Below are 25,373 nucleotides of genomic sequence, written 5' to 3'. Positions count from 1 at the left end.
GGGGGGGGGGGTTCTGGGGTGCTTCCCCAGGAAAACAGAATAGATATGGTGCATTCAGTGGCATACTTGATGTGATGTCTATGCGCAGTGTTGTGCTATAGTAACTACTTGTGTAGGGTAGACGAAAATCATGGAAGGATGAGAAGAGGGGAGTAACACCGCCACAGGTCCTGGATCCGGGCCTTATGCCCTCATATGCTACATGCAGGACTCCGTGTTAGTGATTGCATCACTAGCCTTGACTTAGAACAAGAGCACGTACATGCGCAGTTGGCTACATGAGGCGTCATCGCATCGTCTCATGAATAATTCATTAATATGTTGGAGAGGTCACTCAGTTGGGATTATTTGTTTCTATAAACTGAACTTTCATGTCATGCGTCATAGCATCTGTACTGACAATATGAGCAGTATGCATACCCTGTTTCTATCTGATGAATGTTAGACAATGTTCATACTGTCAATACGAATGTTTAGATACATGATATGAGACGGCAGTATAGATTGGTACTATTATTGGTGAGGTACACCTTTCCGCAAAGTGTTGGAACTTTACTGCAACACAATTAATTGCGAGTGCATTTTGTTTTTACAAGGTTCACCGCATCAATAATCACTTGACTTACAGCAAAGTGTTGCCATGTGCTATTTAGTTTCCATGGGTCCCCTGTCTCTGTAAATAAACCTCTCGTGTCCACTTGAATAGGTCAAGCATCTTCGCAAGGCAAATTACTCCTACTCTCTCATTTCAAGTTTCGACACGAATACTGTCTGAGAAGGCAGTTAGGACTGAGTATATAAGATCTAAACCTTCGGTAGGCTAAGGGCACATCAGCCGACCTGTTAACTAACATTTATTATGGCACAATAATCCAACAAACCTACCACACTTGTCGTGGTTATGTGTTTTGTTTGCTGTGGTCTTTTTTAAGCTTTTGTTTAACCTTAATTTAATTTAGTTTGTTTGTCTTTTTCATTACTGTCAATAGATACCTATCGGAAAACCCTATTTCTACCCTTCGCGCTGGTGTTTTCCGAGACCTTATCAACCTAGAATGGCTGTAAGTATATTGTCAATCTTTTATTTGATGATGCAATGAATTGTTGTAATTTACTAAACATAACACACCCACCCGTTATATATTTTGATATTAGTTTTAATCAAATCATATTACTACTAAAATACGCATCTTGGAAAACAGGCAATTAAAAAAAAAAGGATTGCAAACAGGCAAACTTGTCAGATGGAACTAGGATTAGAAAATGATGCAAGAAAAGGTAAACGTTAGATAATAACAACTAATCATAAGTTGGAAATGATAAAACTCAATCTTTAACACCAGAGGGTATAATAGTCTTCAAAGCATATCACCAAACAGGGATGAATTGTAAACAACGAAACAAAGGGACGGCAAGTAAAAAATAATTAAATAAAAGCAAGGCGGGAAAGCATTTAGTTATGAATAACTGATTGATTTTGGCACCTTATAGTGCATGTAAATACCATTTTGATTCTCTAGTGAGCTGCTCTTTCGTCCTGACTTGTCGTCAACTTTGGAAAAGGGAACGTATTTCCTGAATTAGCGCATATGTAGCAGAAAACAGATGTAAATGATACATGTTTAAAAGAATGAAACACTCTCGTTTGGATATAGTTTCTATTGTTGCGAACGAGGAGTTGGAATGGAGCGTACATATCATATTTAGTTACATAGGCCTGAAGCAAGTGACAAGATCATTTTATTTCATATTTGTGAGAGTCTGATCGCATCATCATAGAGTTCTTCTGTGGAAAGGCGGTCGCATCGGCCATCATGAGGAGGTATGACTATGTTCCGGAGATTTGGAACAGTTATACCATTTTTTTCTTAAAAACTACTGCAATAAATTGAAAGATAATAAAATATGAACTGTTACATTGAACCAGAGGAAATTATTAAGAAAGCGATAGCGATCACTTCAGAAATTGGAATCAAAACTAAGATATGTGTTGTAGGTGTAATGCTACACACGGAGAGCCAATCGTTCCATTAATGTCGAAAAAGAAAGTGAAGTGTCCGAGTTAATATATATATATATATATATATATGTCAAATTCGATATCAACATGTTACAATTCCAAATGAATATTTCGAGAAAAAAAAAATACAAATTCAATATAAGCATGAACGTTTGGCTCTCCGTATGCGCCGATGCGACAAACTTATAGCATGATGTCAATGTTGCATCTAGCAAGCAATGTTGACATGACCAATGTAGTAGCTGTTACAAGTTTTCGACATGCTTATGTTGAATTTGACATGTTGATGGACGTAATGACATCTTGTATTTTGTTTCGACATGTTCATATGGAATTATATAACATATTAATATCGAATTGGACATTTATGGAACGTTTGGCTCTCCGTAGCCACAATAAATTGCGCTGTTGAGTTGTACACAAAATTCGTCACTTTTCAAGCCCGATAGAGATAGAAAGAAGGTTTCGACAGACATGTCCAACCTATCATATGATAGCTGATGGCTTGGACTATCATATCACATACAACTTTACCCACCATGGTCCTCTAGATTTTGACCTTTAAAAGAGGTGGAACTTTAGCATACATGTATTGTTAACAGCCGTTAAATATGTTAATAAAGTCCTTTGATAATGCATCATACGAAGCATATAGTTGAAGTCATTATTGCCTACATGGCATCCATGTCGCATGACGTCACAAATATGTATATAAGCCTGCTAACGACATGGTAAGACGCTTATTCTACTATATATTATTTTATATATCAATGCAGATCACAGTAACACACGATGAATGGATCTATGACATATTGGCATATTGTAAAACCCTTTTCTTGCAGTGCTTGTGTAAAATTTGCCATACAATTCATGACATACGTCGCATTAGCGGTTTTATCTTTACAAGTCAAGTGTGTCTTCCACAAGATGAAAATAAGCATTTTTTAAAATTATTATTACATTGTTTTTCGTCCTTGCATATTTTCATTAACAGAAAGCATGCACTGAAAAATTATTTTGATGACGGAATGCTCAGAATCGAATTTGAAATATTAATTCTTCAATGATAAATATTTTCTTTGGTAAAATAAAATTATATGGCGAGGCGTTTTAATTTGTTGAAAGGTAATTTTTTATCTTAACCTTGATTTCGGTAAAAGAACAAACATAAACTGGAAATCGTTTAGTTTAATTCCAAACAATAAAAACTGACATTAATGTGCATTTCTTTGATTGAGCTAAGAATTGCATAATTCTGTGTAATTATCTGCTCGGCAATCAAATCCTAATTCAAATGATCGCCATCTTACAGAAATTATAACTAATTATAGTTTCAATTTTATTTGTATCCCAACCTTTCTCTTATGTCAAATCCCTTAATCGATATAGCTTGTCATGCATAATTTTTTGCTTCATCAGTATTGTTTTTGTTCCTCGATCCATCTAAAACACGTCCTAGTTCGCATCCGTCCCAGAAATTAATTAAATATCCATTTGCATGTTACAACCCATTTGAGATGTCATTTCACTCATGCATAACGATATCAACGTAATGAACACAGTAATTAGATTTCGTCAAGACTGAGCGAAGACCTATTGTTTTCCAATGCTTTCCAATAAATAGGATATATACTTTGTAGGGATCAGTTCAATTTTGTATACCTCGGTGGAGTCAGCCGTATAATAACATCATGGACATTCTAAATTTAGAGAATGAAGAATGTTAGCTCTTCCATCATTTCACAGCATGAGCAATTCAGGTACAGATGCTATAGGTAATGTTTAGGATATTTAATTGTATGCTTTTATACCATAAACATTAAAAACAGCAACGAATTACCAAAGATAATGAATTAAGTAACGTGACGCATCGCGCGTGGGTGTGGAAGTAGGTTGTTTTTTGTTACGAATCATGGGTTGATGGGGTGATTTTGCAGTTGTGCTCGTTAACCATATATTGACAGCATTTTTTTTATGAAACAAAGTCATTCAACTTGGCCATTAATCAATGCGTTTGAAATCAGTGGTTTCTGTTTTGTTATTTTACATTAACTGCTATAGGTAAGACAGTTTGATTCATGGTCGGTTTGATTGGGAGGTTTTCTATTCTCAACGACAACTCGGTTGCAGAATGATTAAATTAAATTGTCATGAAGTGCAGTAAACATTTAATGTTTTTTTGTGTGTTTGTCAACGACAGAAGACCAATCTTAGGAATGATTAAATACTTTTGATCTTTCATCAGTTCTTGTCACATTTTAATGGTTAACTTAATTTTTGTTTTGGTCATTTCTCTCTGTCAACAGGTTCCTTGTTAATAACACATTACGGTCACTCGACGACGATGCATTCATTGGTCTTCGTAAGGTGTACTGGTTGTAAGTCATACATGTTATGAACCAAGAAGGTTTCAATTTTAACTTTACACTTGCGCACAGGCTAAAACGCAAACCAAACGCGTGGATGATGAACGAGTCTTTGACGAGTAGGGTTCCAAGCCATGTTGGTGTAGGGAATATATTATCCCTCAACAACCGTTATGGTCTCGACCCAAAACCTCATCGGGAACCAGGTTGTCTTGCCCTATTCAAAAACTCTGCTGTACAGAGTTGTTGAAAGGAGTCCCTCGTAGATTTGCTATATCCAGTTTGTCAATTGGAAAAGGGGTTTTAGTTGTTCTTTCAATGGTGTCATGGCTGCTTGTAGTACTGAAGAATGGAAGGGGCCTCCACGTCTCTGAGCAAATTTAGAAAATGATCATAATTATGTCGACTTACATGCTTGGCCCTTAGACGGGGAACGTTCATATTTCTATGCAAGGTAGACTACATTTATTGTGACCCCTAGCATCGAAAATATTTTTGTGGCAAAAATTGCTGGTTTCGTCAGATGCACCAATTGCACCGTTTGTTTAAATTCCCCGGCAGTCCAGCCGCTTGGATCGCTGAGTCGGTTATAATTTACGCCCCCCCCCCCCTACCGCCCCGCGCACTTACTCCCGGTCCCATTAATTAGTGTAGTTTTCGAACGGTGTGTCCCACCGGGACCTGGATCGGATGAAAGTGATTCCCTTACACAATGCATCATCATTTTCAAGTTATTGCTTGGCCAAGCTTTGAGTTATATATCTTCTCATTTATTTAACTTCACATGCACTTGCGAGTGAAAGTCGCTAACCAACCTAAAAAAATCACACAAGACAATATCATAACTTTATATATTAATTTCCACATTGTGTACGTACGTTTAAATAATACAGTGCTAATCGACCCTCCGTTGCTGAAAGAAAAGTGGAATAAATAAAGTAGCCAAAATCAGTCCATTTTCTAGCCAAAGCAGTATAAAGTGGGTGCTCTGAACGAACTGTGTCTTCAAAAATCTGAGCTTTCAATGTTCAAATTTGAATTTTCATCGATTATAGCAAGTACTTCAGCTGCTACGTTCTGCTCCAAAAACGACGACTGGATCTGGTTTTACAATGCACTTCGATGTAGCAAAACTAAATTCAATTTCCCCGTGGGTAATCTGCGGAAACTTACAAGGGCTCATAGTATCGACTTACTTAGTGTCATACGGAATAAAAGTAGAGAGGTACAAGAAGATGCGGGTGCACGTTAATATTCGCATTGGTAATCTTAAATGATGACTCCAGGCAGAATTATAGTCTTGATGTGTTAAAGTCAAAAAATGATATTCAGCTTTTAAAAATGCTCACTGTCTGAAATTCTCCTTTGAGGATAGAATTGGTGATGTCGGGTCCTCAGTGAAAGGACTAAATTGTGATGTTAATCCATTGTTTTATAATCCTGATGGGTCAACCAAAGTATGTTGTGTTCACTTTATATAAACAACTCAGCACATTTAGATGACATTTGTCCTTGACAATTGTCATAATGCATTGGAAAGTGTTATTTTGTGTTCGACTAAGTAGTCCGTCTACTTGGATTGATGAGCCGCGGATGTTTAAAAGGGTCGTTTCACAATCATTAAACGACGTACCTATATTTTAAATACAACCTGGATAGATATAAGTATTTAATAATGGTCTACAACACAATACATGAATATTGATATAATCCTCTGACTATAGTATTCAAGTAACTTTGTTCTGATTTCTTGCAGACGTTTGAATAGTAATTTGTTGGAAGATCTCTCGGATGGTACCCCTTTCCGCCATATGCAGGAATTGAAATGGTGGTAAGGATTCCGTGACTTGCACAGGATATCGAATGTGGTGTGTGTTTGCGTGTGTGTGTCTGCGTGAATAAGTGGGGTTGGGTGGAGGTGGGGGTTGGCGTTAAATTCTAAAAACCCTATGACTGAATTAGGCAGGGGCAGGAACCTTTATGAAATGGTAGATGTATAGATCAAGGATTTGATATAAGAGGCAGTGTTGCCCTGGAGTCGTCGAAGCCGACGACCATATAGGGAGTCTTGAGGTCCTCCTCCACGTCAAAAAAAAAGAAGGTAAACGTTTAGACGTCAATGCACAGTCCGGCACTGGTAGAAGTAAATAAAGACTTGATACACCCCAAAACGTATTTATGTATTTCATACACATCATCTCCGAGAGGAACACTGAAATATAAATGACGAAACATGTTATATTAAGATACATACGTGTTACGTCAAGTTACAAACCTACGTTCACAATTATTGTTAATTAGCTATCAACCATGTTGAATGTAATCAGTATTGGTCACAAACTTCAGCACGCTAGAAAACTGCTAGAAAGTGTTCAAAAATACTTACATAGAGGCCCTGATCCTCAGCATTATATCCAGATATGGGGTTCATGTAAGACCTTTATACTTACAAGTTATGACGACACGCTTTGAGGGTTCAGGCAATAAAATGCTGGTTGAGATTTAAGCATGAATGACCTATATTTGATTTTCTAGCATATTTCGGGACAAAGCTGATGCTGATGCTGATGGCGTGTATATGATGTCAAAGGTGTGTGTATGTGTGTTGTTGGGGTGGGGAGTGGGGTATGGGTATTAACCTTAGTGGAAGGACCAGAGAAGTTTACAAAGGAAAGGGTGATGTCCCGGGTGTCATTTAAAATATAGCCCTAAATGCAGTGAGGTTGTGCTTATAATTTTTTTTTTTTTTTGTAAGATGGGAATAAATGGGGAAGGGAGGAGGAGGGGGGTAGGCGCACAATTGTAGAAGTGGTCTAATTCTTCCCCGACTGGACTATTTTCACCCGACTGACAAGTGGGACGGGGGGAGGGTTGCCTCTGTACCCCCTCCCTTTAATATAACTAAATGTGTTCTTCATGATACCGTATTCATTTTGCGTTTAATTTACAAATAGTTTATGCGAGTTGACACAATGTATTCGTCCGCTTCTCGGATCCCCCCTTCTTTTGTCTGATAATGATGGTCACGTTTTTTTCTTCATACTTCACAGTGATCTAGGGAGCAATAAAATAACTAAAATAACCAGTGGCACTTTTCAAGGAGAAACTGGATTGCAGACGTTGTAAGTATAGGCTGATAAAAAGGTTGGCAAAATGGTTTCTGTAGTTAGCATTTCACACAAATATGGTCGGTTTTGAAGGGTTGCTCGTGGGGGGGGGGGGGGGGTGAGAAAGAGGATGTGCTCGAAAAATCATATTCAAATTATATTCATCAACCTTCAAAATGAAAGTGTCTACCTCTCTCTCCCCACACCTCGTTGCTACAACCATTGTCCTTGAACCATAGTCCATTTGCTTTACCGCCACCACTACACTCACCGTCCACTTGTAGGAAACTTTTTAGACGATTCTTTGAATTCCTTAACTTTTCATTTGCAGAGATCTCAGCAACAACAAAATACATACAATCTCGAAAGGAGCCTTCTTGGGGCAGGACAATCTAACTGTGTTGTAAGTAAATATATCCATTTGAAAAAGTCACAATATTCAATCTGTTTTTTCTTTTGCGTGACAAACCCTTGCTACATTTTTAGTATTAAAATATCATAGTCCAAGAAAATAACTAAATTAAAATTTATGAGCGCTTGTAATATTTCAGGCGATAAGAAGGTTGTAATAAGTTGACGGAATGAAATATCTCATTTAGGTTTTATGTTCATCAATTCTCTGTATTTGATTTTCTATATTTTGATTCTAATTAACTTTATTTAATGTGATCGTTCGTGGTTTCCATAAGGTTATTGCGACTTTGTACTCATAGTATTAGTGTGAACGCCTCTGGTTTAATTCGTGACATCTGAAGCCCCCGTTACAAATGCGACACCCGAGCGATAAAAGGGACCATCGCACTGGTTAACTGAATTTGTGATTACAGCAATGCAGGAGAAGCTTTTGACATTGCGAGTGTAAATGCTAACGTTCATTATTTGGGATATCTTCCAAATCAATATATCCAACCTTTGAGCCAAATTAGTCTTACCAGCTCACAGAAAATTGCATCAGTCATTTTTGTTATCGTTATAATATATATTTGTGTTATATATGTTTTCATATACGCTCAGGAATCTGACATTAAACAACCTTTCCTCTGTACCGAAGGGACTATCCAGTGAGTTGCCAATGTTGACAACACTGTAAGTCATCTTGAATGTATTTATTAATTTCAGTTTTATGACGAAATTTCAGTAACCATGGTGATAACAACTAATGATCCTTAACTTTATTTAGTGCGGACATCAATAGAAACAAAGCAATGGCAGTATATATTTCTCCTCTAAATAGCCTAACCTCTTTTTTCTCTTCTCAAATCATGCTGATATTTTTATATTTTTTTATGTGGTAAATTTGACATAAAAACACTTTATTAGAAAAATATGTACTACATGTTATTACTACAACGCCAATTAATGGTGGAATGTGTTTGTTTACCTGACGTAACCACAAATTTGTGATATATATTATCCAGTTGGTATATAGATTACAGAAGTCTTATCTTTAACGTTCCAGTTGGGGTCCCATGGTTATCTTCTAGCTAATTAGGCTTTCTATTATCATTTTCTAGCCACGAGTTACATGTTAATATAGCAGTTTGAGTATAGAGTTCACCACAATGAATTCACATGGTAGTAGATTCAATTATTTTCAAGAAGGATAACTAACCGTTATTCCATTTTGAAGCCAACCAAAATCACACCAATTAAGTTTAAGTGTTTACAAATGGAAAAAAAATAACATAGCATTACGTTTGTAGGACACAAGACGGATTGGATCTAACAGTAAATACGGTTCTTTTAGTTTTACGTAGCCACTATATATAGCACATGCACGGCTAACTTGTGGGCGAAGGGCACATGGGGCGTTGACCACTCCCAGAGAATTGCAATTAGGCTATAAGTTTATGGCAGGCCCACGACGCTGTCAAAATATTAGTTTTAAATTAAATTCCTTTCTGCTAAACGTTGTCGAACGTTTGGTAAAGTTTTGAATTCAGTTCTCTTTTTTCTTGTAAACTAACATGAAGCATTTTCTAATGAACACATCTGCTATAGTTACGTTATACTTCCAAATTAAAAAGTCAAAATATTTCCTACCGTTATAATATATAAGGTTTTATTTTATACTAAGACAAGTGTGTTATGAGCTGGGACTGGGGGAGGGAAATTGGGGGGGGGGGTGTTGGAGAAGAATTTGTATCGTTTAGTTACTGTTTCAATATGAACCAGGATTTGAATAACCTCGAGACTGAAGCTAAAGAACGTTAAACAACGACCCCATTTTATACACATAACGAATATTCCAATGTTATGATAGGTTTCATTATATCAGGTGATACCTAACATACATCGCCATTATGTATTTATTTTTGTTGCAAAACTACAACATCGCCTTCTCTCCTGGCTGGAAAAGGTGAAATAATAGGTAACAAGTCTAATTGTTTCTCCGTAGATGCTAGGAATAATACAGAAAACTGCTATGCAAACGGATACTGTATGGAAACTACATCCTTTATTCTCAATTTGAACAATGCATTTACGATATTATCTTTCATTTTTTTACTTTTCTTTCAGATCCCTCTCATTTAACCCGATACAACTCGATGAGCTATCATTTTCTGGTTTTCACAATCTGAAAGAAATGTAAGTACAATTAATAATTGGAGGAAATGGCTAATTGTTCGCGGTAAAATCTGAAAGCAGCTTTCAGGACTGATTTTGATATATTTGAAGATTTATCGAGTACGTTACGTTTTATCGATTACGATTTATCGAGTACGTTACAAGTTGTGCAGCCCACCCGATGCGGTATATTATGCATATATAGAGGTGTATAAATTATATAACTTTATATATATAATAATGTATGTATGGATAAATATTGTCAATGTAGTGTGTGTCACACATCATCTGTATGATTGCCCTATACGATTATGCAGACGACATACTTAAACTTCTTCTTATTTGATTCCAAATGGAGAGAATTTCTTATGTAGAATTACTTTTCCATATTAACTTGTGACCAAGTCCAGCAATATCACTGATTGGAAGAATACAACATATATGCCTGTAGTACACTATAACAAATGAGAATCGACTCAAATGTTTAATACTTGTCTATTTCATCCATTTTTTCCGCAGAGATCTAGTCGGGGTGGACATTCCGAACATAAACAATGCAATGTTTGAGCAAATAAATAGTCTGACAATTCTGTGAGTAACGATCTTTCTTTCTTGTACACAAGGCAAATACAAAGTAACTCTCAGAGCTTATAAGGGAGTGTGGTATACGCATATGATTCCAGTAGGCTTGATTACGCAATATATCCAGAACACGGCTGCTCGAATTGATCACAGACCGAATAAATATACTGTTTTACTTCAATACTGAAGGAGCTACATTGGTAACCTATAAATCTACGAATAGATTATAAAATCCTCAACTTGGCTTTTCCGTGCTATTAAATGTAATACCCCAAGTTGCTTATTGTGATATCTTGCATCAATAAACTAAACATAGGCCATCTAGATCACAATGTCTTAACCAGCTTAATGTTCCAGTATCTCGATTGAAAACGATCGAGGATCGCAGCTTTCATCACACTGCACCCCCCCCCCCCCCGCCCACCCCCCACTATGTGTGGAACTCACTTCCAGTATAGATAAGGTCCCCGAACCCACTTGATCAGTTTAAACATCGTCTTAAAACTCATCTTTCTTCACATTGTTATCAGATGTTTTCTTTTCTATCTTTCTTTGCATTTTTATTTATTTTTATTTATTTATTTATTCGCATTTTTATCTAGGGTTGCTTATTCAGCAATAGCTGGTTTCCAATAAGGCCCTGCTTTTTACATTAAACGTTAAACATAAAAAGTAAAACATAGCAATACAAAAACAATTAAATGTACAGATACAAAACAATTAAAGCTGTAAAGTGGAGACAACTACAAAATAAATCAAAATGGAACAAAAGAATTATCAAAAAATATAACAATAATCTAAAATATAAGAATTATCAAAAAAATATAGAAATTATTTAAAAAATAAGAATTAGCTAAAGGTGTCAAATATTAAAAAGATAAAACAGTATAAGAATATAACACAAGCTAAATAAAAAAGAGCCATCTGTTTCGTCTTTACCTGTAAAGCGCATTGAGCAAGTTTTGTTGGATTCTGCGCTATATAAGACCTATTGTTATTGTTCTTACTATATATATTAAAAGACAACAGTTGTTTTCGTGATATTAAAGAATTACTCTAGTCAAAAGTTTTATCCTTGGGTACATTCTCGTCCAAGAAAGATAAACGAAAGAGCTGATCATGTTTCTATTAACTGTTCTGATCTTCAACAATGAAGAATGCTTATTAAGGTTTAATCGACGATGATATCGGCCCCTCGATGAAGGACTTAAAATGTTATTTTTTTTTATTAATATTAATTCTTAATACTCAACTAACACATGTTCTTTTACTTCCATCCAATCAATTTTCCATCAGACACTTTGAGAGGTTTGAATATTGCAAGTTTGCTCATCACGTCAGAAACTGTAACCCGAAAACAGACGGTATCTCGTCCACCGAGAACCTCTTAGAAGGAGCGATTTTGCGTATCTCGGTCTGGACTATCGCTTTACTTACTACATGTGGGAATCTGAATGTCTTTATAAGCAGAATCGCGATTCACGCAGAGAACAAAGTACATTCCATTGTCGTCAGCAATCTCTGTGGTAAGTATATGGTATATCTTACATAGTATATATATGATCAGAGAGCTTCCAATTAATATACATTACACTATAATAATGCAATTTGTTGCCATGACGAAATTAGTTCTTTCTCAATGTTATACGATACTATATTATACCGCTACACTGCAGTCCTTTATCTTACCTAGAAAAGTCCGGGCCGTTTAATTTTTCATTTTTAAAGTAAATAAAGACGAGACTCACATACGTTTTCAAAATAACGATTGGATACATTTGGCAAACATTGATATAAAAAAATGCTGGTTGAATTGTTTTCGAGTCAAATAGAATATTTAATTGGTTGGTTTATATTAACATATAAGGTATAACGTTGACCGGGAATTGACGAAATTTGCCACTTTGATCCCCCTTACGTCATTATTTGATCATGTGATAATTAAAAAATATATATATATATATATATATATATATATACATATATCGAACACTTTTTTTTTGCTTTGTTTTTTTAAACAGCGGCTGATTTTATGATGGGGCTATACTTGTTCGCAATCGGTATCCAAGACGCCCGATTTCGGAACAATTACATTGACTATGCCTTAGATTGGAGCGAGAGTTGGGGATGCCATTTTGTCGGATTCCTCGCGTTACTTTCTACCGAAGCATCCGTTTTAACCCTAACGTTTATATCATTGGAGAGGTTCTTTATCGTTGCATTCCCGTACCGTTTTCATCGTTTAAACATTAAAGAAGTCGTGTCGGTTTTAATTTTAATATGGATTGTGGCCTTCGTTCTTGCAGCTAGCCCTCTAATATTTACCGAATATTTTAAAAACTTTTACGGTGCCAATGGAGTCTGCTTTCCGTTGCATATTCATGATCCAAGGCTGGAAGGATGGGAGTATTCCATTTTCATTTTCCTTGGAATAAATACTTTCAGTTTTATGGTGATAATATTTTCCTATTGTGGTAAGATTCATATCGTCATCTTTTCCGTTGATATATTCTCTATTAATATTGCGTTCTTATACACTGGCAAGTCTTTAAAAATACTCGTTGGGTTAAACAACTAAACTTGAATGATTCTTTCCAAGTTGTTATATACCACGTTTCCTGTGACGTTACCCGTTCTTCTCAAATACGTTCAAATTATGTAAGCTGCATTTAATGTAAATGAGAAACTTAATTATTTAGTTAGTTTGGGATTTAAGTATAATTATGTCTCAAAATGCGATGAATATTCAAATTATGCATGCTGTGAAGAATGGCGTGCACAGGGTTTCAAAAGTGGGGCCGTTGTGGGGTGGGGGGGGGGTGGTTGGATGCAAATTTAAACTTTTCCCGACTGATTTAGGTAGAGGGCTAGAAGTGCTGGAGGCAACTAGTGATTTTATACTGGAAGGCGTGCTGCCCCTGTGGACATTTATCAGCACATTTTGACGTTAATCCCACCGCCAACGTGTTGATACGAAAACCATGAAAGATCAATGGATTGTGAAGAGAAGTCTACAAATCTTTAATTTTGAGACCAATTTGGTTTATAATCTGGGTTAACTTTTCTTATAGAATATAATCAATTAGCATCGCCATAATTAAGAAAGACTACAGTACGGTATCAGCTGTAAATGTATTCCTTTGATCTTTCCCGGCTTTGCTTTCTTCACGTATAGCTTCCATAATGCAAAATAGCATAATTAATATTACAATATCTTGTCAAAACGTGTCTTTTGTCAGTCTGAAACTCGATTTCTTGTTGGTTACAGGTATGTTTCAGAGCATCCAGAAAACAAGAAAAAGAACGACTACTCTTCTACCTGGAGATATCAACTACGCCAAGCGATTCTTCTTCATCGTCTTAACGGACTGTATCTGTTGGCTGCCCCTAGCCGTGGTTAAAGTATTGGCAGTCGCCGATATGCCCGTATCAGGTATTGGTATATCGATATAAGCTCTCTTTCAACACATAATCAAACCATTTGTATACTAAGTATGCAAACAGCAGGTGGTATAAGCTGGTTCCATTGCCAAAAGGAAAAAAGTAAGGGGATGGGAGGGGGAGGGAGCTAGGGCTGGGGCTGGGGCTGGGGCTGGGGCTGGGGCTGTATAGACAATTTAAGTAGGGGGAATAGTATACACAAGGTGGTGACACAGGATGACACGAATACAGTTACAATACGACTAAACAATGTTCAAATCAACTAAACAAGATGCTCTAATAGTTCATCAGGGAAACATTTCGCATTCCTGCACGTGTCATTTATGTCTCTTGCTAGAACATTTCAAAATGTATCATTTTAATCATTTAATATTCACTAGTTAATTTAGTTAAATTTGAAGCTTGTGTTGAAATTGTCAAACTTTGGTGGATAAATATCCACCACACTCTGAAAGAAGGTTGGCTAAATATCTTACCAAACCCTCGTAGTTAAACGTTATGTATATTCAACCAAACTTGGGTAACTATATATATATATATATATATATATATATATATATATATATATATATATATTTGTGTGTGTATGTGTGCGTGTGTGTGTGTGTCATGTATATATATGTGTGTGTGTATATATGTATATATATTAGAACAAAAAGTATTTTATCACATTGTTTTGTTTTGTTCTCTCTTTTTGGTTTATCAATTTTCCAGAGTCCATATACGCCTGGGTCGTCATTTTTATTTTGCCAATTAACAGTGCGTTAAATCCAATTTTGTACACATTGAGTACAGGACCATTCAGAAGAGTTTTACTTCAAAAAATCAAGAACCGCGGAAAACATACGGAGACCGGTGCTATTCCTAAGAATGAGCGATTTTCAAACGGCACTAACGACACTGCAGGTGAGACGTTAAGGCTACAATCAAACTTAACGATGATGGGTGGTAATAAACATGAAGCGAACAAAACAATGGCCGAAAACACATGCTAAATCAGACTTCCTCATTTATGTATTTTAACATGTGTCAGTGCATTACTTCATATGACGACCATCTAAACGATATATATAAATCTATATATATGTAATTATATATATATATATATATATATATATATATTAATATATATATATATATATATTTATATATATATATATATATTAATATATAAATATATATATATATATATATATATATATTTATATATATACATATATATTAATATATAAATATATATATATATCTGAATAATATTTTACGACTTAATAACAATAACTTTTATATTTCAAAATTCGTTGAAAATGACTTGTTCATGTGACAACAAAGTTTAACAATGACCACGCACAATTGAGTTATGTGTCATTGCACCTGTTTAAAAGAGATCATTGTTACTGACATTTATTGTTTAGAAAGAGATAATTGTTTCATTTGTCACATTTATCACCTCAAAGTAGTTCAAAGTAATAACAAAAAAGAAGAAGAATAAGAATAAGAAACAAAAGGAAACGAGTCAAACAATTTTGGGCACAGAAATCTCTACCTGGGTATACCAGTATAACGTTGTCAAGTCTAAAATAGGCGATGACGTTTTCGTAAATTTAATGAAAGTGTACAGACAGAGCTTGGCAGAGAATATTAATCGCCTCTTTTTATACATAAATCCTTGATGCTTCATTAAAGTGCAATACTTATCCAATTTGTTGGGCGAAAAGAGAGGGGTCATGTTGTGTCGGGCTTGGTATATAAACCGTTGTAACCGAGGCGTTGACCAATCACTAGGCCAATATTCGTGTGATACAGGTCTTATTTCATACCAATTTTCCACATAGTGCAATATGTAAACAATGAAGAGAATTATCAGAATTTATTTTCTGATGAAGGTCAATCATTTAAAAAAAGAAAAAAGAAGATAAGTTACATTAATGTTGTTCTAGCGGTAACGGTGATATGAAAATCCATAGAACAAAAACCAAGAAACCAAGAAAGCAAAAAGGCAAAAATATCAAACAGTAAACATTAATATACGACGAAACTTAATGTTGTACGTTATACCAAAAGAATCTACTGTTTGTTAATGGGGTGTAGGCGATTGTGGAGTCGGGGGGGGGGGGGGGGCTTGTGAAGGAATTTTCCACCATTTATAAAGGTTAACCGGATTCATATATTTAATGGACTTTTGTTGCCAAATACGTTATGTAATGTATATCACAGGTGTGCTATGATAGGCTATACATATATTACTATCCTTTCTTAAGTAATTAATCTGAAAAGAAATATGATACTTGCCTTTTAATATGTCCTCGTGACATGTGTTCAGTGTCTTGTAACTTGTCATTGTACTGGTAACTGTTGAAATTTGTACTACACAATTACACACCACTTGCATGTATATTATTATTATGATATATAATATCACCACAATGTTAGTCTATATCAACTGGTCACCTAACTGAGGAGATGAATCACCAGTATCGATCGTCACAAGTGGGCTAGATCTGAACGCTTCTCTCCATCCTATACCGACATTTAGTGTCATCCACAAAAGAAGCCCCCGCTTCAATTAGTGAATTTGCAAAAAAAAAAAAAAATATAGTTCCCAAAGGTTCAAAGGAGTAACTCGTTAATAGGTTTATACAATAACCAAATGTTACTTGACGAATTACTGAATATTGATAAGGCAACAAAACGATGTTCATAAAATAGAGATTAAAATACACAATGATCGTTAATTCTAATGAAAGATCAATGTTTGGTGTCTATTTACTCTGTTTCACCCTGCTATACCTGTCCATCGCACAGACATGCATGCCTCTCTATTGATCTAATGGATATGCTCTACTAAGCACTATTGCACTTGATCACAAAACCATCGCTACAAAGCAGGAATGAGGTTCAGAACAAGAATTAGGTTTGAAGCAGGAATACAGGGTCATTAGATTCAGTTCAATAGAAACCAACTGAAAGTATCAAGGAAGCAAGAAAACGCAAGAATCTCTTCTCAATTTTACCTGAGCCCCCACCTCTCGCCCGAAAATGTGATGGTAACATGAAACTTCAAATTATTTTTGTTAAATTACATCTTAATAAGATTGCAGAATTACTGCCATGTCATTGGGTATTGCAAATTTAAACCCTGATTGATTCTTAACATCCAAAGAAACACGAAAAGATATTACAAGTATGGCAAACTCTTCTCAGTAGGAAGTACATTATAAGTGTTCCATGATAATGTCAGAGTCCTACGCCTAATGGCCAAATATCCTTTTGAAACAAATGCTCGACACAATTGGTCTAAGAACTTCACTAACGTTCATGTAAGTTGCTTTCATATGCGCAGACTTTGTTTTTGCATCAGCACTGAAAATGTCTTCCCTTTTCACATAGAGGATATTAATATTTCTACCAATTCGCTGCCTTTGATGAAATGGTTACTACAAGGAACACTGATAGCTAAGCAAGATTTTCAAATGCACAAGATTCCAATGATAATCAACAAGGAGATTATAATAGCATAAGTAAAGCTTTTGAATACCACTTATCATGATGACAAAACAGACCAGCTAGTTCGATCCCCTTCCTTGAGTAAGGAAAGTTTAGCAAGTCAACCTATGTTACCAGGTTATATTCTTTATATGTTATATTGAGATGGGATTTTCAACCAAATGTGTGGAATACTTTATCTCTACAACATATAATTGTTACACATTCTGCCAGAATATCCCATTAAACCTCCAGCAAGGAAACATAACTACGCCAGGTAGTACACTCCACAGTCCACATTCTTAGATGATGATATCCACATTCAAACGAGAGAGCTCTTAACACGACTGACTTTCAATATTTAAATGGGAATGTAGGGCTGGCGCGAGGTAGATGACATCAAAACTCTTGAATCAAGAGTGCTTGGTGAAGCAGCGATGTAGGATAACATACAAGAATTGGAGTTCTGGTTGTCTAAATCTGAGATCTTTAAATGACGTATAATGTTATTACATTTTCATACGTTTTGATTTGTGGATCATTCTAAACGGTGATTAAACAAAAAGGTAATCGTTCATGAGGAATGGTTTATCCAAGAGGGGCTCAAATGGGCTGCACAAACAACTACTTTTAATTCTGTTCCTTTGATTTTTGGTCATAATTAATGAATAAAAAAACTGTCATATCAACAAAGTTTGTTTATGATATCGAAAATCGAAGCATTCAGACACATAATAGAGCACACGGGGATACAGAGCATTCCTCATTTGAGGTATTCAAAGGAAACATAGGTCAAAAGACGTAACTGCAATAGAATGATTTTAACAACCACACGGACCCTTGCCAATGAAATACTTGCATGCGGATACCTTCCTCAATCCACTTTTCTTTCACCTCGATGTAACAGTTTGCTGTTGGTGGATGGTGGAGAACTTTTCTTTTTTTCTATAATATTATGAAGATGGACGACTAGAGTGGTCATCCTCGCTATCGATGAAGTACTAATTCCTCTCCATTTCATCATGGCCGTCATCATATTTGGCTCAACATCTGTCGTGGGTGGTCTGGCTTTTTGTCATCGTTATATCTGTGGTGTCAATACAGTTCTTACAACTATATGGTTTAGCTTGTAGTATTGTTGTCATTTTGGTTACATCATACGGGTGGATCATTCTTTCTGGCTGATGTGCCTACGTGTGGTTGCTTTCTTGGCGAGCTATGGTCTCTTGATAACATTTTCCAGCCCAAGTGCCAATTAGACCTTCAACTGTAACGATAAGGGAGTGTAACCGTGAAGTGCAAATGAAGCTTGCGGACCGAACTCCATTGTCCTTCCATTCAGGTATGCAAACAAACCATGGTGCTTCAGGAAATATTACACATCTCGTAGACCTACATTATTTAACGTGCCCAACGTCAAAGTTCATAATGGAAAATATACAATGTCTGCATGGTATTTAGAAATTTCACGACCTTTGCTTCACTGCACCTATACTATTTAGAATACACCATGATTTGGCATTCATTGTGATGTGAAAACGCATTGCTTTGGCATTCATTGTTTTTGTCGTTGCATAACGCCCACCTGGTAACCGAATATCTGTATTGTCTTTCTGTACCATACCTGCGTCCAAAATCAAAAGGCAACACGTAATTTGAACTGCTATTTGTAAAACGATGGCCTATTGTTTTACAAAAGGAATACTTACCCATGAGTCCAAACTTTCCATACAGATTACGGACGTTTACATAGACCCTCGGAGTACAGCACATTCATCCAACGACCGTCTATTTCGACCTCGGTAATGCGAATTGATGATGTTGAAGAACTTCATGAGGAGTCAATGGTTTAGATGTCAGCCATATATGAAGGCAGACCACCAAGCACAACATTACAGTTTCTTCTATAGTGACTTACGCCCTAACTTAACCATGTAGAATTAGGTTATATGTTCTAACACTGGACGAAATTTGATGTTATCATGGAGAAATCGTCAATGTGAAAGTCGCTTACACAGTTTTTTTGGAGGACATTGTAAGGTTTCAGCTAAGTTCATTACAAGGCTGCGGTGCAATACTTGAAACTTTATGGTATCAAGAGTCGGATTCCATAGCTAAGTGATTCATCTTCTCCATTACATTTCAATTCACGTTACACGAGGTTCCACAATCGTCTAGCTTCAACCAGACTTCTCGAAGACCGGTTATAGTTGGCATCTTTGATGTACGCTACTAACAATGCTGACGAACATTGGTTGGGAACTTTGTCGACGAAACCAAGTCCATGGTTCGAGTTTTGTTTCCCAAAAGTGATCGGTTTGTGAGAATATAGCCGAAAACAGTTTGCTGAGTGCGTGTTGTAGAAGAAAATAAAATGAGTTCCTGTTGAGTTTTGAGTTGAAAACCAAATGCTAACGAAAAAATGGAGGCATTTCCTGTATATAAAAGCCTTTGCTCGATTCAGAAAATATACTCTTTGAGCGGTAGACGTAGGCATCACTTTGTCAGGCGTAGACTGCTCATTCCTTTCCCGTTTTCTTAATCATATATAAATAGGCAGCTAAATACTGAATGTTACGACACAACTAAGATCGCTGTGTCACATTCTGACAGGGATATTGGTAGTTGGGCAAGGTTGTCAGCATAATACGGGGTAGGGCTCGTGCGAATGCATGTTGCAATATATGTTTGCATATAAAAAAAGTCGAAAGATCTCAATGAAATGAAAAGGGTTGACAACTACTTCGAGATATCAACATTACTCCCAAATCCTGTCTTTTCTGACCTTAGAGATCCCTACAGATGTATCTCACTAGATCGATAAAGCAGGTGTCCAATTGAGATGATGGCTGCCATTGGTCTTTACCCCATGATGCGAGTTCCAACCCATCTCATCCTTCCCTCCCTCCCCTTTCTCATGGTCGAAATTATCGGTACATGCGATAAACATTGTTTATGTTAAAAATGTGCTAGGTTTTACTGATAAAAACCAAATTTTAGCTCGAATATGTCACACTATGTTTGAATTAGGGAATTTGCAAATAGTTCGCCCAGAAATGTCCGTCGGAGATTCTAGAAGGGAATTCTCTGTGATTTGAGATGATGCAGCTTGTCTAGTTTCCCAAGAACTAGATAGTATCGATATGACAGCGCCCTCTGTTAATTTTGAGCCTGGCTTAAGGTCCCCATTCGAGAGTTTAGATTGCAATTTCCAGTCGTTTCTGTGTCAGAAATTTGGTGTTCGGTGTTTGGTGATGGTTTCTACGGCTTTCCCATCTTCCATGACCTTAATCCTTATGACGTACAACAGAAAGAATATTCACACAAGTAGACAGGAACAAAGACACGGGCATTTTTTAATACTTTTTTTGTCCAAATGAAAAACATCGCAGCATTTAATTTATGCAAATTGCATAGTGTATTTATAACAAAAATAATAATAAATAATTAATTGTTTCTGCGAACAGGCTACGTACTTTTCGCGACTCATTGAGCAATGACAATAAATGTTGTATTTACAAATTTTATTACAGAGTAATATGAACATCGAGAAAATATAGCGCAGTGTACTTTACAAGTTATTTCGATTGCAGAAAATACCCATCATTGTTCATAATTCCTCAAAAGGCAGATATTCGGATAAAGGCACATCAACTAAGCTCTTAAAGAGCGCTCATGTTAGGTACTAGACACTAATTAACGAGAAAGCATACACATAAAAATAATCCTTTTTCTAGATGTGTTAGTAATTTTTGTAATTCATTCATGCTTAAGTTAATCGCCGATTAAAACATTCCTGCACCCCGCTTCGGTTATCATCCAATAGGTAAAAATACAAGGTAAATTTAAAGATACGAAGTAAAATTTAATATAGAAAGTATTGCCTGTTTCATTGTTTTGCCAACATATTGATATGTAAAATTAATAATAACCTTGGTGTTCTTCAAACATTAAATCAACTTAATAATGTTCAATCTCCCGTCATTCTGCCTGCAGAAATATATTGTCTGAACATCTTAGGGAAAAATAGATATTTTCGATGAAACCCTAAATGCTGCAGACATGTATCATGGGGATGAGGGATCAAGGGGTGGGGGTGAGGGGGTGGGGGTTCTCTCACAAAGTTATCAAATGTGAGGGTTACCCGGGTTAGAACATGGATTGCAATTTATTTATGTTTACTCATGGGGATTATTCAACTTATAGCACGTGTGAATGTCAAAGGTTAACTGCATTTTAATTTAATTTACCGACAGTGGTTAAAATGTCAGAGTTTGTTGAAAAGCATCAGTGTGTGCTTACAGGGAAAAGTGAGGTGTACTTTATCATCACAACTGAAGCATACTTTATCATCACAACTGCCTGTAACAAAAGCGTTAAGGACATCTCCTTTATAAATGTACTTGTTTAGAAATCTTACATGCACAAAATTACAGTTTTCGCTCTGGGGCCCCCCCAAAAAGATTTCCTAATGGAGTAGTTGCCTTCAGGCTGTAGTTTAATATTTTGCTAGGAAGTTGCTCATCGCTTTGACATGCACAATTATGATAAAATTATGCCACTTCGTACATTTGATATGAATAAGAAGCAGTTAACATGTTCACTTGTGCATCTTAGAATAAATCATTGTGTTTTCATAAAAAAAAATTCTATGTAATGTGAAAATATTGAGTCATACCTTACAGCTAAAATAAATTGGTTTCTGTGGAGTATTTTTAAGTTTTGTTTTTTAATTGCAAGACCCATGGACAAATGGACTGTGCGTGAAACCAACATATTGCACCACGATTCATTACTTCTTGGCCGAGACTTCCCGGGACTTTTAAAGCCACTGAAATCATGCGAAAAAATGTAACGTTCTTTCAAAATGAGTATCAACGTTTTTTCCTACAGTACAAATAACAATATTAAGGTTGAATTATTTTTAAGGAGGAGTTGGTGAGCATTTCATTTTCGGAGAAAGGAATAGTTCGCAGCGTTCATATATATATATATGTATAAATAGATATATATATATATTTAATATTTAATAAATATAAATTTATACATATATATATAATATGAAAGCTTTGTTCTATTTGATGTGATATTTTATCTAGAAGACACTAGTTGGTAATTTTCGAGCGCCTTTCAATGAATACGGTTAGGCGAAGGAAGTTCCTATTCCAGTAACACAGACACATTACCCGTTCTCAACGACGTGTGTTCTCATGATGTGGTCAATCTGTGACCTAAAAGGAATAAGTTTAACCTTCGATCTTTAACCATTACTGTCCGTAGGACATTTTTTATTGGCTAATTGAAAGTAGAATCTGTTAATGCGATCGAATGACATTTAAATCATGTAAATAATATATGTTATATCTTAAAATACTCCTAATTTTCAGTACGTTTCATTGTGGTTATTATGCCTTTCTACAAATCGTTGCGTTTTTTATTTGCAACCGCGACATGCATAACTTATACAGTAAGTTTTCTACAAGCTTCATCACCGAACACTTCACAAAAAGAACTAAAAAACAAAACAAAAAACGAAAAACAAACAGTCAAAACGTTTACTTAAAAGAAAGTCGTTTTGCTCTCTCCGATGTCGTTCCATCTGTAATTGCACGTAAATTACGTTTCGACTTCTTCAAAATCGCTGGACATCAAAACCTTTCCATCCAAATGTAATATTGTCAATTTTTGTCTTTAACAATTCCACGAAAGTTTGATGTTAATATCGACATCGATGGTCCTATGTAATAAGACTTTAAACCAGAGTAACAAATATAATGAGAGTCCCTTGAGTCCAAAGTTAAGCCAGAGGTCAAAATACGCGAGATTTAGGCTCCGATGAAACCCAAAAACTCAAGTGAAATTACGAATGTCCCCATGAAAATCAGATTATACCAGAGATAATATATTAAATAAAACTTCCAATGAAATCATAGGTTAAATTGAAAGCATAGTATTCCACGAAATCACAAGAACTGCCATCAATTTGAGCCACACATGGTCAAAGGTCGCCGAGGTTTGCTGATTAGTAGAACCCCGGATGGCATCCTGGTTAGTTACCCATATTTTAACGTCATTTAAAGCCTTTTCAAAAGTAATCTTCTGGATCGACGGTAAAAACTCCGTTCTCTCGACGATGTGCAGCTTCTTGTGCTTTCCTGTAGGCTGCCTTTGCCTTTAGACACTCTGGACTTTCGCCTGACCATACACCACATGCTAGACAAATCTGTTTCTCTGAACCGTATATGCGTCGTTTTCTTGACTTACAGGAGTGTTCGGCCACCGAGCCAGGGGCTAATCCAGTGTATGTGGAGATACCATGCTTACCTAAACCGTCAGTAGGATCTTCGCATCTATTTGATATTGTATCTATATGTCAATAAGGGAAAGAAAGGATTGTTAAGAGATTAATTAATAAATAAATGGATTTTTTTTTCCACTGTCAAGATTTGCAGATTATAAGGTGAGGGAGACTGTGTGCACCCCTTCTCCCATTGAGACATTTTGAGAGAATGAAAAGTACAAAAAGGGCATCTATATTTTTGGTCATTTTTGAAAAAAAATGTTGAAGAATATTCAACTGTTGTACTGTTATGTAGTCCAGGGGGGGGGGGGGTGGTTGACTGGTATCTCCCATTTGAGAAATTTTTGTGAAATGGAGGGTTCTGAGATACTAAATGGTACTCTAGTTTGCAAGATTCGAAAAAGAAACAATGTGGAAGACTTTTCAACTCTTTTAGAAATAGGCCACTGTACATGCCATACTGTTTCTTTGTTTTCTTTTCTTGAAGTATTTTTTTTCTATCAGTGAGGTGGAAGGTGGGAGAGAGATGGGGGTGGTGGGGGTAATTCAGCCTCTCTCGATTTAACAGTAAGGGTGTGCAATTCTCACTAAAATGTTGATGTCTCTTTGAGGTATTTGAAGTCGTTATGACCAAATCTTGAAACTATATTTCATCACATTGGAAAGTGTGTATGTTTCGTACTGAGTAAATAATCTCACCTGGTTGTCTTTAACCCACAGTTAGTTGAGATCTATAATGGTTTATCAGGAAGTAGAATATAAGTGGGAAATCTTACGGCAAGCATCGGGGATAAAAAAAACTGTTGATATGATAGAGGTGTGAAGGGTGAGTGGTGGGGTGATGTAGTGAGACTTGAAACTGTTCATCAAAGGGGATTGTATAGAACCATGGTGAATATCGTGCCTACCTTGGTCAAATATACGTATTAACATTATGGGCACTCTAAATGTAAACATAATTTTACAGATGAATGGGAGTTGGTTGAGGAGGGAGGGGGAGGGGGGGTGGGGGCGTCGGGCCCCCAGAACAATATTGGACAATGAATTTATCACCAAGCTCAATTAACTACGAATGCTTTGTATACGTATCATAGTGCTATAGCAGATAAAACGTGGAAAAGCGTCAGCAATATTTTTTCTTTAAATACATCTGAATTGTTCAGTCCTGCCTCTCACATACGTCGATCAGAAAATTAAACACGATTTATCTTACCCTTTACAACAATGACAGCCTTTTCGCATTTATTCCCCTTCTTTTTGTTTTTGACGTGGTGTTTCACTAGTTGTTGTCCATACGAATTATGACAACAATTAGGAACTTTCTTGGAGCCCTTTACTACTACTGCACCAGCAAGACCAACACAAGGAGACTCAATTCGAACTTTTCCTGCTAGTTTAAAATTGAAGCAAGCTTTGCCGTCCTCGTTAGTGAGTTTCTGAGTTTCATACGCAAAGGTGAGGCCAGTCAATCTATAAAATAAAATGAAAATGAAGAAAAACGAATA

At 36.1% G+C, this 25,373-nt stretch overlaps 2 protein-coding genes across 2 annotated transcripts in view; one reads left to right on the top strand and one right to left on the bottom strand.

The window, feature by feature from the left end:
- Window positions 1–22,029, top strand: part of LOC139979373 (relaxin receptor 1-like) — an 83,349-nt gene extending 61,320 nt beyond the window's left edge. Inside the window, exons 6-18 of the mRNA XM_071990099.1 lie at window positions 990–1,061; window positions 4,327–4,398; window positions 6,143–6,217; window positions 7,437–7,508; window positions 7,825–7,896; window positions 8,508–8,579; window positions 10,014–10,082; window positions 10,581–10,652; window positions 11,940–12,169; window positions 12,665–13,117; window positions 13,912–14,076; window positions 14,799–14,990; window positions 19,302–22,029. Coding sequence (XP_071846200.1) covers window positions 990–1,061; window positions 4,327–4,398; window positions 6,143–6,217; window positions 7,437–7,508; window positions 7,825–7,896; window positions 8,508–8,579; window positions 10,014–10,082; window positions 10,581–10,652; window positions 11,940–12,169; window positions 12,665–13,117; window positions 13,912–14,076; window positions 14,799–14,990; window positions 19,302–19,420 — 1,735 coding nt within the window. The 3' untranslated portion in view covers window positions 19,421–22,029. The remainder of the gene's footprint in view (window positions 1–989; window positions 1,062–4,326; window positions 4,399–6,142; window positions 6,218–7,436; window positions 7,509–7,824; window positions 7,897–8,507; window positions 8,580–10,013; window positions 10,083–10,580; window positions 10,653–11,939; window positions 12,170–12,664; window positions 13,118–13,911; window positions 14,077–14,798; window positions 14,991–19,301) is intronic.
- LOC139979371 (uncharacterized) overlaps window positions 20,916–25,373 on the bottom strand; it is an 89,183-nt gene continuing 84,725 nt past the window's right edge. Inside the window, exons 13-14 of the mRNA XM_071990098.1 lie at window positions 25,082–25,338; window positions 20,916–23,933 (exon numbers count right to left, since the gene is read on the bottom strand). Of these exons, the coding sequence (XP_071846199.1) occupies window positions 23,653–23,933; window positions 25,082–25,338 (538 nt within the window). The 3' untranslated portion in view covers window positions 20,916–23,652. The remainder of the gene's footprint in view (window positions 23,934–25,081; window positions 25,339–25,373) is intronic.

The sequence above is a fragment of the Apostichopus japonicus genome, chromosome 14, assembly GCF_037975245.1.
Source record: "Apostichopus japonicus isolate 1M-3 chromosome 14, ASM3797524v1, whole genome shotgun sequence".
In the NCBI taxonomy this organism is placed as follows: Eukaryota; Metazoa; Echinodermata; class Holothuroidea; order Aspidochirotida; family Stichopodidae; genus Apostichopus; species Apostichopus japonicus.
Note: the sequence above shows the minus strand (reverse complement) of the source record. Positions and strands in the feature narration are given on the sequence as shown.